Source organism: Glycine soja, chromosome 3 (genome assembly GCF_004193775.1).
Source record: "Glycine soja cultivar W05 chromosome 3, ASM419377v2, whole genome shotgun sequence".
NCBI classification, from domain to species: Eukaryota; Viridiplantae; Streptophyta; class Magnoliopsida; order Fabales; family Fabaceae; genus Glycine; species Glycine soja.
The window spans coordinates 28462569-28482664 of NC_041004.1; the positions used below are offsets into that span (position 1 = coordinate 28462569).

At 32.8% G+C, this 20096-nt stretch overlaps 2 protein-coding genes and 1 pseudogene across 2 annotated transcripts; 2 read left to right on the top strand and 1 right to left on the bottom strand.

Annotated features, from left to right (window-relative positions):
- LOC114406369 (protein PEP-RELATED DEVELOPMENT ARRESTED 1, chloroplastic-like) lies at window positions 1–5845 on the bottom strand. Its single transcript, XM_028369058.1, has 9 exons — window positions 5406–5845; window positions 3891–4046; window positions 3224–3292; window positions 2949–3119; window positions 2237–2380; window positions 1882–2040; window positions 1710–1775; window positions 1443–1502; window positions 1–272 (listed from the first exon to the last, which is right to left on the bottom strand). Exons 1-9 carry the CDS (start codon window positions 5703–5705, stop codon window positions 225–227), a joined length of 1173 nt encoding a protein of 390 aa, XP_028224859.1. The 5' UTR covers window positions 5706–5845; the 3' UTR covers window positions 1–224.
- Window positions 5846–12942: 7097 nt separating this feature from the next.
- On the top strand, window positions 12943–13779 carry LOC114406370 (annotated as a pseudogene).
- Window positions 13780–14011: 232 nt separating this feature from the next.
- LOC114406371 lies at window positions 14012–17497 on the top strand. Its single transcript, XM_028369059.1, has 4 exons — window positions 14012–14307; window positions 14715–14927; window positions 16626–16793; window positions 16993–17497. Exons 1-4 carry the CDS (start codon window positions 14302–14304, stop codon window positions 17044–17046), a joined length of 441 nt encoding a protein of 146 aa, XP_028224860.1. The 5' UTR covers window positions 14012–14301; the 3' UTR covers window positions 17047–17497.
- The last annotated feature ends 2599 nt before the right edge of the window (window positions 17498–20096 follow it).

Here is a 20096-nt window from a genome sequence, read left to right on the forward strand (position 1 = left end):
GCCCAAAAGCATAGTCCAGAAATTTTGATGTCAGCCACTCTTCATCTTATATATACAATTCACTGCCACAAATTTACATTATTCAGTTAGCAAATGTTCTAAAGTTTTATACTATCTGTTATGTTATCCCTATAAACAGCCTATCAAGTTTTTTGGCAGCACATAAGGCTAAAACAGTGGATACAAAATGCCAGAGAAAAAAAGGGGGGGGGGGGGGGATAGAACTAGCCATATGCTATCTCCTGAAGCACTTGAAGTGTCTTCCGATGAACCTGAAGGCAAGAGAAACAACGATGATGGTGTTCATATGGCTGTTTACTTTAGCAGAAAATTTAATCAAAAATAGAAAATGAAAATGAAAAAGCAAATTAAAATTAAGGAGCATTTATCGTAATTATGTTTAAAAATAGAAAATGATAGCATAAAACATTTTCTTATACTAAATAAGTCATTAGAGTTGTTTGGTTTGAGAAAATGTTTTCCGCTTGTTTTCACTGTTTCCTATAGATTTTTTTTAAAACAAAAAATAAAGTGAAATTTTGTAATTAAAAGTGGAAATAAAAAATAAAACAGAACGTTTTCTCAAACTAGACAACCGTTTAATTTTGCATTTGTATTAGTCCAACATGCATTTCTCTTTAGGTATATGCAGTACTCGTGCAACACAGTTTAAAAAAAAAGAAACACCAGATGCAATACTGAAACAAATATACCCTCCACTATCTATGACTTGGAAAACCAACAGAAACCTAGAGGTTGATAAAGTCTAACTAGTTTCTCTCTGTTATAGGATTTTAGGGGATTATTATTCTGCATTGTGTAGTTAAAAAAAAGTCCCCTAAATTCATATATAACATTTTCTGCAAGGTGTTTGTTTACCATACGCTTCAATTGTAATTGCAACTAACAGTTATATGGAAAACGAGTTGCTTTTAAAATAGTTGAGTCAAACGAACATTTACAGAAACAAAAAACTGATAATGGCACTAGGTGGTGTAAGAAGCTGATCTCTATCCAGCACCAAATTATCTTCCTCAGGTTAACAAGTTTAACTAAAGGTCGGTTAGTTAAATTCTAAGAAAAATATAAAGATTAAACTATAATTCTGAAGAAGCATATGCATAAAATTAGAAATAAAAATTTGTAATGAAAAAGGGATGACACTTATCTTTCCAATGAGCTATAGTATGAGAAATTATTATACAGTTTGAAAATATCACGAGTCCATGATCCTGGCCAATCTCCATGTGACACATAGTTGAGCTTTTCAATGAAAAAGAGTTAACAAAACTCAATTATGTGTCACGTGAAAATTGGCCGGGACCATGAAATTGTGGTGATCCTAGACCATACAATAATTCCTCCTTATAGTACAGACATCACAGGACATTGATCTTGGAAATAGAAAAAATTGTGAATCTATAGAGAGAAAGAGAATATACCCATTCCAAGTGTTGTGCAGTGATGCCAGAATCAGTTCCAGCATATAAACCAGACAAGACCTGGTAAGACAAGAAATGCATACACAAAAAAGATCATTCAAATCTAATGTGACAATCAGACTGTTCAACAAGAACTAAATATGGGAGAAAATATCACAGTAAAAAGGTGCAGGTTTCCCATTGGTGAAATTTTCAAGTGGACCAAATATTTTATAGCTTAAAGGGATTTTTAGTCCACTAAGAAAACCATTCAACACAAAAAATTACCTTGGAGACAGTCTCAAGAAACATGCCAGGGCGCACTGGAAGTGTCTTCTCTCCCGTTACAAGTGGCTGCATATCATCACAGACAAGTTAAATAGGCTTTCAAGTGACTATAACTTGTATGCATACATAACACATTCCCAAGTTAAATAACACACAAGCCAATTCAACCCACCCTTCCAAGAAATTCAGCTGGATCCCCATTTGTAGTGTCATCCTCATCGTTGTTGCCAGATTTGTCTGCACCTTCATCTTTTCCTTGCATTACATTTCTTATCATATCAAGCACATTTTTTCCAGGTTTTAGAGCCACCAATTTGGCCAAGAAGTCCACCTGCACTGTCAACGGTTTTAAAGATGCCAAGACAGTATTTCTGACAATGAAAGACAATATCTATGTAGTTTTAATTTCCAAGCCCTTTTAGCAACAACGGGTAAAATCAGATGAAAACAAAATACTGTTAGGTAATGTTTCGCTAGAAGTGAGAACCATGCTAAGATCACAAGATGAAAACTATAGATCAACATACCTCAGGCTGAGGAAGAGTATAGAATCCACGGTGGTTTCTTTCGTCCGTAATTCCCCCTCCCATCATATTACGAGCTTCTTCTCTAATCAAAACAAGCCTTGCAAGTAGTTTTCGATCTGGGATAACAGGACGAGTTTCCATTGCCTGCAAAGATATGGCCCAGCACCAAACAATTAACCGGACAGTAGCAATAAGAATTAAAGAGGCTTATCTTGAAAGACATGGAAATAATTTAATAAAGAACAGAAATGGATGGAATAATAAATAAATCCAAGTATATATGTCATTATAGCCCCCAAAATTGAACATCTTCTAGAACTTGAACAATGTCAAGTGTCAAGTACTCTCTATGTAAGTAAAGGAATCTGCATTCTTTGTCAAAGATCAGGTTGTAAGGTACATGACACAATGATATGATATCAGAAAATAACTAATAAATATGTAATTTGACTCAAACAATTTGCAGGTGCAAAATGAAAATACACAACAATAAGATGGTACAGGACATTTTTTTAATCGAATCATGACAAGTAGGAAAAGAAGAAAATACAATTTAGAACAATCTCAAAGGATTTAACAGCACTTTGCTCTCATCATTCAATATAAAAACAATCAAATAGTCACCGAGTATGAGTGTTTGAAGTTTAAAAGTTTAACAGACTGCAAGAAAGACCTGGAAATTTATATAATGCTCAAAGTTTTTTATAAATACCTCCAACAAATCATCAGCTTGGTTAGCTATGTCATTTAGATTTGCAGCTGGGATATGCATCTTCAACTCATTTTCGCCTTTAAATACACCGCCACCAGCTGCAACTCGGCGCAACAATTCATGTCGGCTTTCCTTTTTCGGAGTTCTACATAGAAGACCAATTACTTGAACCTAAAAGATGAAGGGAAAAATTCCACATTGATGTAAAACATAAAATATGGAGCTGTCCTTCAGCCAGAAAAATGAACAAGAAATAGCTCAAAGACGTTCCTTACATGGGGTGGACATTTTTTGGTTAGATGTGATAATACTGTCTCTTTGATAACTTCCAACAGTGACTTACGCTGAATCCAATAATTGGAAATACATAAGCAGTTAATTCCCAATCACAACTTCATCACAGTTTCATTGTTCAACAACATAGAAAAATATGGAATACAATCATCAATTAAAGGATACTACTTACTAAACAACAACCAAGTAAAATTTTAAGGGCGGAGGGTGGTTGAAGGACAAAAAGTAGCCTGTTGATTTGTTCTAACAGGAAGGACAAATATTTGTTCGCCTATATATGAGTTCTAATATGTAGCAGAGCAACTGCAGTCAATAAGACTCACATTAAGAAAAGAATTTAATTAGAATGTACTGACTGTGTAAAGGTTTTTTACCCTACTATCTAATCACAAACTATCATGTATGTTATGGATGATAATCTTTGTAACAATTACTTTAAAAGTCACAACTAAGGTGAAACCTAACTGGTTGACAGTTTCATAAAAAAAACAAAGCATGAAAACATTAATCTGCTTCCAATAAACGATCCAAATGTAGATTTGTCAAAAAAGATATAATTGCAAAACAAAACTTTCTTGATGGAACAGAACATGTTGATTTCTAACTTTAACTAAACAAGTTATAATCTCATATGTTTGAAAATCATACCTTATCATCCTGGTCATTCTCAGCAAGTTGGATCATGTAGTCAAGGGCCATCATGAAATCGGATTCCATCTCATCAACTCTCTTTCCAATAACTCCTTGTGCAGCCAACTCCACTGCCACTTTCTCTGATTCCTCGTCCATATTCATGTCTTCCAACTGGATAAAAATTTATACACATAATAATACAGGCGCATGACCACATCACACATTAGGATTCACTACATGTCATGCAAAGGACCAAGAACAATAAATATTTGCAAAAAAAGAAAACTACATGCTGCACATAATTGTGTAAGAACTGACACAATGACACATAAATATAATCAGTTATCTTCAGCAAGAAAAATGGCATGCAAAGCTTCTTTCCCTCCACCAGGAAATAAACATAACCACTAGAAACTTATATAATAGAGTAATATTAGTCATTAGATTAAAGTCACTTATGAGCCAGAGAAAAAGAAGAATGGAACAAAAGAAAAGGAGAAATCTATTAAAAGTACCTTCAAATAAAAAAAAAAGTGTATATTTGGACAATATTGGGTCAATGAAATATAAACCATAGCATAGAAGAGATTTTCCTCACACACATAAAATTAGGATTTAATAATCAGAGCTCATTTTGTCTCCACTTTTTCTACTTTTCAAGTCGTTGGTCCAAGTGGTACTAGACTCGATCTCCTGTAACAAGGTATCGGGTTCGAGGGAAATGGATGAAAAAAACGTGGTTGGGAGGGAAGACCCAACACTATAGGTGGTCAACCAGCTACAATGCACAGATATGATACAAGTATCGGATACAATACGTATCCAATACGACAATATGATTATTTCAAAAATATATAGGATACCAAACGTTTAAGATATGTATTTAGAAATGTATAAAAATCATAAACGTAACATACTAAATATATAATTGCAATTCTGCAAATCGAAATTAAAAACATATTTCTTGAACTTTAGTAAAAACAAAAAATTATAACTCATTGTCATCCTAACTTCCTTTCTATTATTTACATATAGGAAAAGTACTATCAATCTCCTTCCTTTCTTGAAATCATTCATAAAGAGAAAAATTATATTTTTGGTTCATTAAGGGAGGATGATTATTCTATGTTTATATATTATACATACTTATGTGTTTCATGTAGTTGTATTGGGTTTTCATAAAATACTTAAAAGCTTGGATACTTCACTGATATATCAGCGAAGTATTCAAAGAGTATCGGTATTGGATACGTGAAGCAAATTGAATTATTGGTGCAACATAGGTTTGGATACTTCATGGATAAGTATCGGTGAAGTATCCAAGAATATCAGTATCTGTATTCCGATACGGATACATAAGGCAAACTGGAGTATCGGTGCCTCATAGCCAGTGAGTCAGGTTCTCCGACAGAGATCACAATCACCAGCAAAGTATTCTGTTTCAATTTTTCAAAAAACAATCACACCAATTATACAAAATACACATCCAAATTCTCTCCTAATAACAATAACAAGTAGCAAGTAACATACAAGGGTAATAATTTCCTCCAAAACAGAGATGACTTGGTCCCCTCCTCTGAGGAGCGCTTCGCGTTGAGAAGACATGTCTGAATGCAACTTTCCATTCTGATTCTGCTCCAATTCCGGATATCCTCCTCCCACTTCGTAGGCACTGTTACCATTGATGGATGCCCAAATGCAATATTTCTTTCTGTTTCTATTGAGCTGCAGCAACGTGCATTGGTGATAAGACGAAGTAAATGTGGAACAAAAAGAATGCAAAAGGGTGGGATAAGTGAAGTAAGAGCAAGCAAGGGATGTAACAAACATCTCTTAGGATTTTCTCACTTCATAATATGTAAATTTTGTGCCTCTTTTTGCCTTGTGTTCTTCAGCAGTTCAGGGTTTTAGACCGAACTAAGAGTTTTTTAGATAGGATATTGAGCGTAAAGAAATTTTTTGATTAATCTGTAATAATTGAACCTCCTAAAAAAAGCCGTCTTAGTTCAGCTGGTAGAGCACATGTTTTTGACCATGTGCTCGTGGGTTCGATTCCCACAAACGGTAAATATTCTTTAGTTTCACATTATTTCACTTGTTTGTGGCTATTTTTTCTTAGTTTCACATTCAAATTAGTAACTAATATCATTATTTAACTAATACAGTTTCACGTGATTAATATTTGAATGGTTAAAAAGATGAGTTATAGCATATTTGTTTCAAATTCTCTTTGAAATGGGAGTGCCTCTGAAACCACCAAATGATGACAACAAATCTTACCATAACCTTAATAATATACAATAATTTGTGTCAGACTTGGAAGAAAACCTTAGTGGTTAAACTTCTAGGAAAAAAACTAGGATACCTCACCATGAAAGAGAAGCTTCGAGCCCTGGGGAAGCTTGAGGGGGGATTTGACCTAGTGGACATGTATCATGGATACTTCATGGTCACACTTGATATGGTATCTCACTCGGCATGGTTTATTATGAAGAGAGTGTTCTCTTGACCCTAGATGATTTATGACCATTGCCTCACTGTCCGTCAATGGATGTCGAATTTTGTTGCCACAGAATCCAAAGTGGATAAGACGATGGTTTGGGTTCGGTTTCCAAGTCTAGGCATGGTTTATTATGAAGAGAGTGTTCTCTTGCCATTGGCATCTGCCTTTTCAAACCCCTATCAAGGTTGATCTCATTACTCTAAATATGACAAGAGGTAGGTTTGTCCGAGTCTGTATGGAGATTAATCTTGAAACGCCCGTGGTGAGGAATTTTTGTCTCAATGGGAGTTGGTACCATGTGGAGTATGAAGGCCTCCATATGTCGTGTGCTAGTTGCGGTTGCTATGGTCATGTTGCTAGAAACTAGGGCAGACAAAATGGACTTGGCCCGATTGGTCGGTCTGCAATTAAGGTCAGGTTGGGCTAAAAAAACAATCTAAATAGAAACAAGCCTTTTTCGGCCCGGTCTATTTAGTTCGATGGGTCAAATGGACTCAGGCCATGCTAGCCTGATTAGTAATATATAATAAATATTAAATAAAACATATTAAATTATTAATATAATTTATAATTTTAAATTACAATTTATATTTTTTAAAAGGCAAAACATATTCATTAAACATAAAGCAAGTGTCCACAAGTAGTGACAACCCCAAAAAAATATTATTAAATTGAATATTCATTAAACATAGTTTAAATACCTTTGCCAATACTTTTTAGACAGAATAAATGCATAATAAATCATTCTGTGCCTTTGGTTTATTTAATTTTTTTTACAAAATCAATTTTTTAACTTTTTTTTGTATTAATTTTTAAATTGGCCTGAATAGGCCTGGTGGTCTGGCAATTTGACATTGGGCTGGGCTGAGCCTAAGAAATTTCATCCCAAAAGAATATGGATCAAGCCTAGGCCTACCTGTTTTCAATGTATGGCCCGATGGGTCAGACCAGGCCAGTCTGGCCAATCCATTTTGACAGCCCTACTAGGAACTGCATGTAGGTGCCTCCAGCAAGGGATGATGTAGCCTAGGATGCCACCATTGTTACTACCCTTAGCACACAAGGGACTCCTCCAACAGAATCAAGTCAAATTTCTTCAAATTTGATTGTGTTTGAGATTCCCGCACAGATAGAATTTCATGGTGAGTGGATGAATATTAAGAGAAAAAATAGAAAACCACCCATAAATAAGAAGATTCCTCAATCACAAGAAGGCCCATGTATTAACGTTCCAATCCATTTGTGATTCCCTAAGATTTGGTGATTTCTAGGATCTTGGCCAGTTCCTTTACATTGAATTCCACATGGGGCCCCACAAAAGACGCAACAAAGGTTCTCATAGTGCCTTAAATTAGTGATGTGAAGGCTCCTCGTAGACACCAGGAAAAACGCTCATGTGTTGACACCAACAATATAGGTAAGGCTACTATGATCACACACCCCTCCAATACTAAGACACATATGACAACTGTCACCTCAGTTGGTTTAGGGTGTGAGGGTTCTAAAAACCATGAATTTGTGAACCAAGTTCAAAATAGTGGTGGCCAAATGAGGGTCATTGAGGTTAATATTAGTGGTCCTCTTGATGCACAGATGCAAGCCTCTGATGATAAGAAGAGTGATATCTCCCCGATGATGGAAGACATGCTTGAGATCGTAGAAACTGAAGGCACTCCCCAAGCCTTGTCTTCGATTGATCTGTCCCAATAGCATGATTTGGGACTCACAACAATTTCTATGAGTTCCTAAATGGAGCTCTCATCAACCTCTTATTTAGCTATCCATGATAGATTCCAATGATTTTAACATCATCTCTTGTAATATTCGCGGCACAAACAATGCGAAAGGAAAAAGATGCATTCGTGAAATGATGAGGAACCATCACCCTTCCATATTCATTGTGCTTAAGACTCGTTGTTCTTTCTCTTAACTTTACCCTTAGTCATAGAGTGGAAGCCAATGGTCACACAGGCGGAATTTGAGTTCTGATTGATCAAGCAAGTTAGTTATCTTCTCGCAGGTCGTTTCCTTCTCGATCTCATCTGGCATTAACCTTTGGACATGCCCTGCGGTTTATGCAGTCCCCAACCGCATAATTTTTTTTCTCCTTTAGGATCATTTATGTTCCCTCACTCAATATATTAAGTGCCCTTGGATACTCCTCATGGATTTTAATGAGATTTTGGCACCTTCAGATGTCAAGGGAGCAAGTTCACTCTAAGCAGTGCAACAACCTTCTCTTCAATTATTGGTGACTTTTTTTTATGGACATGGGTGCCATAGGTCACTAGTTAACTTGGTTTAGGCACTAGCTGGGGTCAAGTATGGCCAAAAGACTTGATCATGCAATGATGAACTAATAGTAACGCATGAAGTTTCCTGAGGCCTTCATTGAAAATCTTTGTCGGGTCTATTTTTATCATTATCCTCTCTTGACTCATTGTGGAAGTATTCTAGCAGCTAGAAGATCTAAATCGTCCAAGCTTTTGTCTGCCAGGGCTACACACAAAGACGTTGACTTGTTTTTGTTAAAGATGCTTGGGCCAAGGGTGCTCCATCCATCCTAAATTGCTTGATGGAAGTCCAAGAGGAATGCAATTCCTTTAATAAAAAGGTATTTGGCAATATCTTGGTTCGCAAAAGAAAGGTGGAGGCAAGGCTTAATGGGGTTCAATTAGCTTTGGAAGATGGTGGTTCTAAAAGCCTTAGACGTATTGAGCAGGAGCTCTATGCTAAGTACAATGATATCCTTCCCCAAGAAGAATTTCTCTAGTTTCAAAAGTCTAAGGAGACGTGAGTTCATTTTGGGGATAAAACAAAAGGTTTTCTTTTATGTGTAAAATGTGTACTCCTACAAGGGCAAAGTACCTTATGTAGTAACATCATGGACTTGAAAGTCCAGATATCATACCCTAGAGACTAGTTGTATTGTCATATAATATAAATCGTATTAGCTAAATAATTTTAGGTTTTTTTTTTATCTTGAGTTGGAAGATTGTTTGTAATTGTGTTCAAGAAAATAAAACTAAAGACAACACCAGTTGTGAGAAAGATATATATATATATATATATATATATATATATATATATATATATCTTCAGCAAGGTACATGAGTAAAATGGTCACTACACGCAATTAACTAAGAATTATAGTGACAAATTCTAATATGGAAGAGAAAACAATAGAAAAACACAATCAATTAAATAACATCAATAACTTTATTAAAATGAGGAACCAAAGTACATGAGTACAACTACATCACAATCCAAGTTCTAAGGGGTTTAGCCAACCATGATCATAGAATAGCCAAACAACATACAATATTGCATTGAGAATAAAAGAGATTGGAAACCTTTACAAATTAAGACCCCAATTGTCCCAATTATCCTTGGTGCAATTTTGTCTCTCAAAAGCCATTGCTACTCGAAAAATAAAATAAGCTTTCTTTAGATACAAACACCAATACCCTATTTATAGCCTCCTAAAATTAATTACTCAAAGTAGGCGTATTATGATCGTGGCTGAAAATTATGACACCGAAACTCTAGGGTGTTGTTGAACGACTATAGCCCTTGTGGTGTTGACCACAAACATAATTTTTTTTGGGCCAACCTTATCTAGAGGTAAACTAAAATGAAGGAAGGGCGAAGAAAGTATGGATATCAAAGAAAAGGAAAGAAAGTTCACCTTTCAACGGTTCAGTTGAAATTAACATTAAATATTGTCCGAAACATATGGGGTCCCCAAAATCAACTTTCTTTACAAAATTGAGTGGATTTGTGAAGAAAGTGTATTGAAATTACTAACCTTACAAAATTATCCTCTTGTGACAAACGATTGATAGAGAGAGAGAGACCATATCTCTTTGAAAAATTAAATATGCAACACCACATTTAAATATGGTAGCCGCAAAGAGAGACAATCAAATATGCACTCCAACCATAGTCGATTATGATAGTTAGCATAATCAAATACATCTCCCAAATCAAATAACATGATCACAAGTGTCTCTTGACCCATTAAGTCAAAAACCTACTAAAATTTTAAACGCGGTGGGAATCAAATCCAATTTTTTTTGTTAAATAAATCGTTCTCATTCATGTGAATGTAATTGGACTTTATATGACTAAGTCAACCCATATAACAAAATAAAATATAAAGGTAATACAATAAATTGTTTTTAAAACGAAAAAATAACTAGTATCATACAAAAAAATACTTATTTGTTATATATAAGAGAATAATTCAAAAATATGAATTTATTTTATATAAAAAACTTAAGTTATATTTCATGAGAGCAGATAAGTTTTCTATGTGTATATAATAATACTTTGATTTCTCAGACATAATCAAATATGTATCTCAAATAAATGAAAATTTAGAACTAGTTTGTTTCAAAAAGGTAAAATCATTTTAAAAATTATGAAGCAAAAAAAAACATATAATTGAAATTTCATAAGTGTTTTATTTAGATTTTTTAATTTGATTATTTATTATATCATTTTCTCTTCTCTCATTTTTCGTATGTTTGGAGGGAGGGAAAGAGATTGAAAAGGAAAAAAAAAACACTTAAAATTTGAATTGAAATGAAAGTGGAAGAAAATATATTTTTTTAATTTTATTTTTTGTTAATTTTTTTCTTTCTACTTTCTCTTAATCCAAATAATAATATATACATTATTATCTATCTGTATTATTCTTTCTTTTTATTTTTTTATTTTTTTTATCAAATATATCATTCATGTCTATGGAGCAACTCTATTTTTTTACTTTCCTTCGGTTTTTCTTTTCTCATACTTTTTTTTTTCATTTGTTTCATCGCAACAGAATCCTGTCAATCTTTAATCTTTTACCCACGACATTAACGTAGGTTGACTAGATTTGTCTGTTGAGTTATATTTATTGTTATCAGTGCTCTCGAGTTATTTTAATTATATTACATAATTACTTATTTTAATAAAATTAGTATTTTAGTTTTTTTGCACATGGTTGATTTTTATTTTTATATATATAAGTACTTCATAAATGTTTATTCTTTTTTTATATAGTAAATGTTTATTATTTAAATGTTTTTTTATGAACTTCTGCCACTTATCACCTGCGTTTAGAGTTTTGCGTTTAAAAGTCTGAAACTCTGTCACCTATCACCGGCGTTGTTGACCTCAAAGCTGACCTATAATTTTAAATTCATTGCTAGGAGTTACAATTACAACATTCATAGAATTGTCGGGTGGGAGATGCTAAACCACTTACTATTAATAACTTCATTCTTCCATGTCAAAAATTTATTTGATTTTATCAAACACAAATTCAATAAACAATTCATCAACCAACAAAAATTTCAACTCACCCTCAATTTTTCAATTAAAAAAAATACACAAGCCGAGTCTTTATTGGACAATTTTGTATTGTTTCAACTCTCACTCAGATGTCAACACAAAAAACAGACATGGTCACATGTGATTGCACAAAGCACAATGCATTAGGGTAATGTATGGGTAGGCGTGTGTGTGGGGTTAAAAAAGGTTAACTCATTCACGAGGAATAGGGTTAGGGTGGGTGTAAGCATCGAGAATTGGGATGCCCCAAGAAAGAAGCAACCACCTTTCTCATGCATTGGAATAATACACGTTTGTTCAGAGACAGAGAGAGAGAGAGACCCCCTGATAAAAGCTCATGCCAGAATTTAAAAATTGGAGTCCAAACAAAAGTGGAATGCAGTTCAGTACTTGGGTCATTTTCACAATTTTGTGAGTTGGAATCAACACGTTTTTATGCAAATTTGTACTTTTAAAAATAAAAATACTGGGATTTTAATTATATTTATTGATTTAAAATTCCATTACACATTTAATGTAGGCGGGTTATTATTTTTTATTAGATTTTATTTATCTTTTTTTTATTAAATTCTAAATCAATTAAATTTCTTTTCACCCATGAATTTAAGGATTAAGACCAAATAAATATAAACTAATTATTATGGAAAAGAATATGAAAAAAGTTTATCTAAGCTTTATTACGAGTCTTGTTAGGAACTAATAATAAGTTTTTGATTAAAAATACACGAAAACATATTAAAATTTTAATTTAATTTATATATGTTGTGATTTGTGAATATACATACTTTACAAATTATATTAATGAATGAGATAACGTATGTGTTTGAAATGGACTAACGTTTTAGGAGATAATAATAGTAGTTTATGCATCTTTTAGCACATTTTATATTTAATTTTTAGCTCCAACGTATAACACACAGGTACAAAAGGCTACTCTAAATTTTTATTAAAAAAAAAGGCTACTCTAAACACCAAGGGTCTGATAAAATATTAAAGTAATATTCTATTTACATGCTCATCATACAAAAGTTTTACATATAAAATATATTCTATTCTATTCCTAAAAATTATGATAATTAAGAATTGAGAATATGCAAATAACATTTGAATGAGATAATTTAAAATTTTAAAAAAAATTTAAATTTTGAGAATTTTAAATATTTCAATTTAAATTTCTTTATTTTAAAAATTTTATGTTTGGATACAAAAGTGTCCAAAATCACAATGGCGTTCTCATCCTTCCTATGGTTTTCCTTCTTCGTTGCGAACCCAAACATAACCGCCATTTCCACTCGATTTTCTCACAAACCATCCAAACTCCCTCTCTCGTCGGCGTTCGCCATCCAGCCGCTCTCCACGACCACTGCGACAAACGTCTCGGGCGCCATCGACGGGACCACGATCGCGGTGGTGAGCGGGGGATTCGTGATAGCACTGGCGACAGTGCTATCGCTGACGGACCCAGAGCAGCGGAGATAGTTGCAGGTGGAGGAGGTGGGCAGCGACGACAAGGAGGTGGGAAGCAACGACAAGGAGATGGTGAGGGAGTACTTCAACAACTCCGGGTTCCAGGAAGATCTATAGTGACACCGACAAGGTGAACCGGGTTTAGTGCGACATTAGGTTGGGCCATGCCAAGACCGTGGAGAACACACTGAGCATGTTGAAGGACGAAGGTTCCCTTCAGGGCGTTACGCTTTGCGACACTGGGTACGGTACCGGTTCTCTCTCTATTCCTCTTGCCAAAGAGGGCAGAGAGGTTTCCGAGCTCACGCGCGATGTTGCCGACGGGCTCATTGTCGGAGAAGGCGAGGTACTGGAGGTGCTGCCAGGTGCCGCACTCGAGAAGGATCTGGCCGGAGAAGAAGTTGCCGCCGAGGTGAAGGTGGCGGAGGAGGAGCATGGTGGCGACAAAAAGATAAATTTTTAAATTCGCTCTCTTGAAGATAGAATTTAAAATTCTATTCTTTCAATTAATTAAAATTTCTTTTAAAATTCTAAAATTTTAAATTTTTTTTACTAAAATATTCAAATAATTACTTTTAATAAAAAAAATTTAATTTTCTATAAAAAAAATACATTATTTAATTCAACTATCCAATCCAAACAAACTCTTACATACTAAAAAAAATTTCTAACTTTATTTCTTTATCTGAGTACCTTTTTCTGTTACCGGTCAGGCTTTTTTTTTTGTCTTGGGATATTAACACGAAACCAAACAAACACAACCAGCGTATACCCTTCTCTCTTATTTCTCTTTCAATTTTCACCTTACTCATTGTTTCTCCCACCTTACCTCTTTGTCCCTCTGCTTCTCGCTGTGAAACTTCATTATCTTTCTCTTTCTTTATTTACTAATACCACTTCACCTCACTTTGCTTTCATTCTCCATACCCTATCAAACTCCACTTTCCTTTTTTCCTCTCTTTGTCTCTCTCTTTCTACCTCACATCACACATTCTCATCCTCTTTTTATATCCTTCCCCTCCAAAGCTGAGAGAGCCACAACACAACCAAAACCCTATATTATTCACTTGGTCAAACACTCTTTCACTTGACAAACAAACACTTTGTGTAGCTACAATGGAAGTAAGTCATAATTAAGTCTTTGTATTCTTACTACTTATATTTTGTTATGCTAGCTACTTGTTTATTTAACTTGGATTTTTTGTGGGTAGTTGATATTAGATGTTGAAGATTTCATATCAACTATAGTAAAATTAAAGTATATAATCAACATTTTGTTATGCTACTTGTTGATCTAACTTCGATTTTTTTTGGGTAGTTGATTCCATATCAACTACTATTATAGTCAAATTAAAAGTATATAATCAATATTAGTGACAAAATAATTTATATGTAATTTTTAAATAATCAACATTAGTGACTAAATAATTTATATGTAATTTTTAAATATCTGTTGTGATGAAAATTACAATTTTTGTGGCTAAACTTTGTTACTAATGCATTAATGTATTAATTTCACGTGTATTTAGGCGTATTACTACAAGAGGCACCATGTGCCAGCATTTGGGAGCTGGGATTGGAATGATAATCTTCCTTTCACTCAGTGCTTTGAAACTGCAAGACAAGCTGGTTTGCTAAGATATAGTTACTCTGAGTCTGAAGATAGAGATCTTTATGTTACTGGGGACTTGTATGAGAATGATGTTGTCACACCCGCTATGATCGTTGTTCCTCGCAGAAGGGTATGCTTCTATATTCTTTTTTATTTATTTTTTATGATTATTTTTTCTTCATGGGTTATGTTCTTTATGCCACTGAATCCTTCTTCTTTTTCTCTGTTTTTGATTCATTTTAAATAAGTATGACTCACAATGAAAATATTATGGACGTTCTTTCCTATGCAATCTTTTCAAAAATTGCAGTGTTTAAATTGATTTTAAATTAATTATTAATTATTTTGCTTTCAATATATTAACTGGATGATATTTCTTAGGGACGTATTTTTAGTGTAATTTTTTGTTTTTTATATATTATTTTCTGATAGGAATTTGGGTTTTATTTGGGCTTAATTGGAAGTTAATTATGACACGTGTCGTTACTCATTAATCATTATCAGTCAGTTTAATTTTGGGGTTGAGAATTTAAACAGTGAGATTGAAAAAAAAGATTAAATTGATTAATTAAATTACAGGTGTCTGGTTTACTGAGAAGACTATTTTTGCAATTAAGTTTTTTTTTTATAATTTTTGTAAAGTTAGGGTGATTTTTTATTTTTTTTTAATTTTGAACGAAGAAGAATACTAAAATATCAAAGGAAACTGCATCAAATTTTGATTTTTGTCCATTATAAGCGATCTTCGGTCTACATCAATTTGATTTTTTGACGGGAAATGTTAGTATAATATGTTTTAACGTCTTTAATTTTGGAAGAAGCATGAGTCTTAATTTTAGTAATTAGTAAAAAAAATATGTTGAAAAGTAATTTATATTTCTTTCTCTCATTTCCCATTAGCAAAATTGTCTCTTTGCTTCTTATTAGCTGAAAGAGAAAAGGAAAATTCCTAAGACTGAAACAAGAGTTTTTCTAGAATAAGTTAATCGTTCCTTATCATTAATGTTGTATGATTCATTCACGTTAATGTCTATTTTTTAAAGTGATTAAAGTGACACTCCAATATAGCTCTATAATTAACCGGTGTGTACAATATTATAGTCACTGATCTACCCCCTTTAACACGCTTCATTGTCTTTTCAGTCTTTTTTATGTTATCTTGTGAGGTTGTGCTCAGTCACGATAAAGGGTCTTCTATTTTTCAATTTTAAATTTGTAAAACAAAGTATGGCACCTCAAAAGAAGGCGACAATTAATTAATGACTAGAAAACGAAGTTCCAATGTTCCATGCATATCCTTAGTCATCCTAATGATATAGCCATATAGGGTTAGTCCATGAGTGTTAAAAAAATAAAACAACTTCGTTACTTCTTTCTCTAAGGTTACACTTTATGGATACTTTATAGTGGACCCAACTATATTGAATTGAATGACATTCATGATTCACACAAGGTGAGAAATTATTAAATCAGGAACTTTTTCACGAGCACACAGATTGTTTGTGACTTTGTACATCTCACAATGATTAAGATTTTATAATAATATCTTTTGATAATAAACTATGATTAAAAAGGACTTAGTGCAATAGGTGCAACTTTAGGCTTTATTGTCCATGTCAATTGGTCACTAAAAACAAAGACAACGGGATCCATTGGTATCATAACAAGGTAGTAAAGTAATCATAGTTGAAATTCCAACATAATGATGAGTAATGACACACACCATGCTAGGTAAGCATTCATGTGGTAGATGCTAGACATGTAACTTCAAAGGTAACTTTTTTTTTTTTCTGATGGAATTCTTAATTTGTTGCTGACACTATTGTAGGAAAAGGTACGTTGCCAGAATGAAAAAGAAGCAAAAAAGCAAAGTTGGAGGAGTAATGTGAAGGAGCTACCTAGCCCAACTAGTCCAATTCAAAGACCAAAACCGAAGCCTGTGGATGAGGACTTGTACAAGATCTCACCAGAGCTTCTTTATGCCAAAACTAGGAAGGTCTTACTCTTTAGCCCCCACACAATAATACCCTTTTGCTTTTATCTCCACTAAACGCATTTTGTGTTGATCTTTATTACTTTCATAATGTCAAATTCATTGCATATTCAACCCTTTGCTTTTTTGCATCTTTAGCAAAAGTTTTGATAAATTTGCTTTTCTAATTTTATTTTGCCTTTTTGCTTTTTGTTGAATGCAGAAGAGAGGGTTGTGTTTCTTCCCAAGCTGCTTGATACCAACTTGCATTGCTTGAGATACAAGGAAATTTGAGGAGCCAATGTACATATAAGTGAAATATATGATACATACTTGATTGGATGATATTTATTTAAAACGGGACCTAGAAGATTATCATTATATATAGTCACATGATTATTGTGGCAAGGACTTTGTTGTTTATTCTTTGACTTTACCGTTTAGTTTTTGTTGGGGTGTTTTCAATTAGTCTTTGATGTACTTTGGGGTGAATCATTGGTAGGACTTGAACTTTGGTTGTAAAAGCTCTGTAACTGGAAGTTTAGAGAAAAAAGGGGTTTAAAAAAGTTTTTGTTCCTGCCAAATAATTCTGACGAATATTCTCCTCACTGAAGCTCCATGTATGTTGTTTATTTAGAGTTAAGGGAAATGCTAGAGTAACTCCCCTTGTATACTATAATTGGATTTTGTATATAACAATGTTGATAGCATGCGGGTTATTAATTCAATTAAAGTCAAAAATTAATTTTCTGTTTTGATTTTAGTATAAGGAAATGGGATTGGATTTCAACCTGTTGTAAAGTTACTAAGGAAAAATCAATATAATAGATTTGTATTAATAATTTGTTAGTTTCAACTAATATTAAATTTGATTTATTTAAGTAAGGTTTTACTAGATCAGTCTAATTTTTTTTTAATGAAAATTAGTCATCAACAAAATCATTTAGCATTTTTTTATGAAAATTAGTCATCAACGACATCATTCAGCACTTAATATTAATAATATGGTTATAAAAAATTATATAATAGATTTACGATAAGAATGAAGGGAGTATTAACTTTTGATCATCTAACCAAATAACCGATAACCATTGTCTTGGATTTTACCAAATTGAATCAGTACACCAAATCTAGCCGTGAATTCAATTGCCATTCAACCAACCTTAATTTTGCTTAGTCATTCAAGTAATTTAAATACAAACTTGACACCTAGTCATGATAATTAACCAGGGCAATTTTTTTTACTAAGGTTAATCCTAAAATTTCATCTATAAAAGCTATATATTATTCTAATAACAATTGTTAAATAGGCATATGTGTGAAAAAAGAATCAATAAAATTTGAAAGGAGTCCTTGCTTTTGTTGAAACATGTGTTCTCCTTTTCTCCCATTTATGAATAGGTACTTTACACTTCATATGGCTTTGGACCTTTGGTGGAATAATTTCCATGCAACTCCTTCCTTTTCAAGAGTACTTTCTTCATTTCTTGTGTAGGGCCTGCAGTTGTTGCTGCCTTGCTGGTAAGTGGCAAAGGTTGGTCTGTTACAATTTGCAGCCTAGCTAATTAAGCATATTTATATACACATTAGTGTAATAATAAGGATTGACGAAAGTGATTTGTGCTTTTTAATTAAGTAATTTAGAGTTCAAATTCTAATTAATGATTGGGTATGAAATAAATAGTGTTAAAAGGAAGAATATTCACCTTTTGTGTACTTAAATTTCCGATAAAGATTAATTTTCACTTTCAGCGAAAATACCATAATTAGAAAAAAAATACATATTCTTATTGTCACTTGAAAAATTAACGGATTCAATCTATTAACATTCCAACACGATTTTAAACTATAGATTCTCAAACTACTAGCAAAAGTGTTTGGTATAGATGAAAGAGAAGTAATAAAAAAAAACTGAAAATAAAACTTAAAGGCAATAAACAGTAAAATGAGTAAATTCAGTAAGATAAAAATGCAAGAGTAAAATAGGTGCAAGAATAAAATAAAATTGGTTTGAATTTATTGTCATACAATGAGTATTCATAATATCTTATAAAATATATTTGACTACAGCTATTGAACCAATCATATTCCGTTTTCTTCCATCGTCTCGGCTAAATAATCTTCTAAGTCCCCGAAATCCTCAACTAACTTTAAATTATTTTTCGGCCTACTTTAAATCCAATATTAATCTTTTTTGGGCCTACCGATTATGATTATAAAATATTTGAATTTCAGTTACCAACATATATTTAATAAAAAATAATTTAACGAAATGATTAATCATAAATGATTAATGTAATGAAGTTATGATGTCTATTATTAGTTTCTCGTAACATAGTGAACCAAAGTTTCATTCTGTTAAAAAAAGTGCCTAGATTTAGTATCTGTTTGTGTCTTGAACACAATTGATAAGGGAGAAACTAAAAAATATACGCACATTTATAGATTTACTGATATGAAACTTCTTTAACTTGCTACATATGCGTAGTGTGAGATTCTTGAATCTAGGTGCATATGAATAAATTATTATTTTTTATTGTCTTTCTTATCACGGTTATCCTCCTTTATTAAGACCAATTTCTCTCCAGATTCAAGTAAATAAAGAGGATAAGGAATTCAAAGATCTATTTCGATTTTTTTTTTGTCAACAAGATCTATTTCGATCCTTTAGTTGATAACACGAGTAAAATTGAAACCTGGAATTACCCTGCAAGTTGCAACCCAGGTATATTAAGGTTTGCAATTGCTTTCTTTTATTCATCATATTATATTTTAACAATCTGCCAAAACTTCCGTAAAAAAAAATAAAATCTGGCAAAACTATGTAGTTTTCAAACTTAGGTCCCTTCATCCGTAACATGACAAAACAAATCAAGAAGGAAATGAAGAAATGAAGTGATATTTTATTGTATGTTAGTTTCTTCACTTGATTTTATTCATACCAATATCCGGTTCTCCATCCCAGTGCAGAATCTTGTACCCGAGAGTGCCTTTTTGTTCCCTGCTATGTGGTGCTTCATGTGGTGCTAATGAAACTGCCGTGATTAAATTGAGTTCATGCAACTTTTGTTATTAATTTCCAATTAAACTCTCGGATAATAAAAATGAATATAGTATTTACAATTTCATTTGAGTTTAATTTATATGCACTATTAGCATAAAAAAGTATAAAATATTTTTATATAGGCATCTAATAAGATTTCATCACTTTATCATGTCATCTTATTCTATATTCATTAATACGATGTGACTAAGGTATTTTTTTTTATTGAATGTTTGGATATATTAATATCATATATAAATTAAACCCATAATAATTTGGTAGAG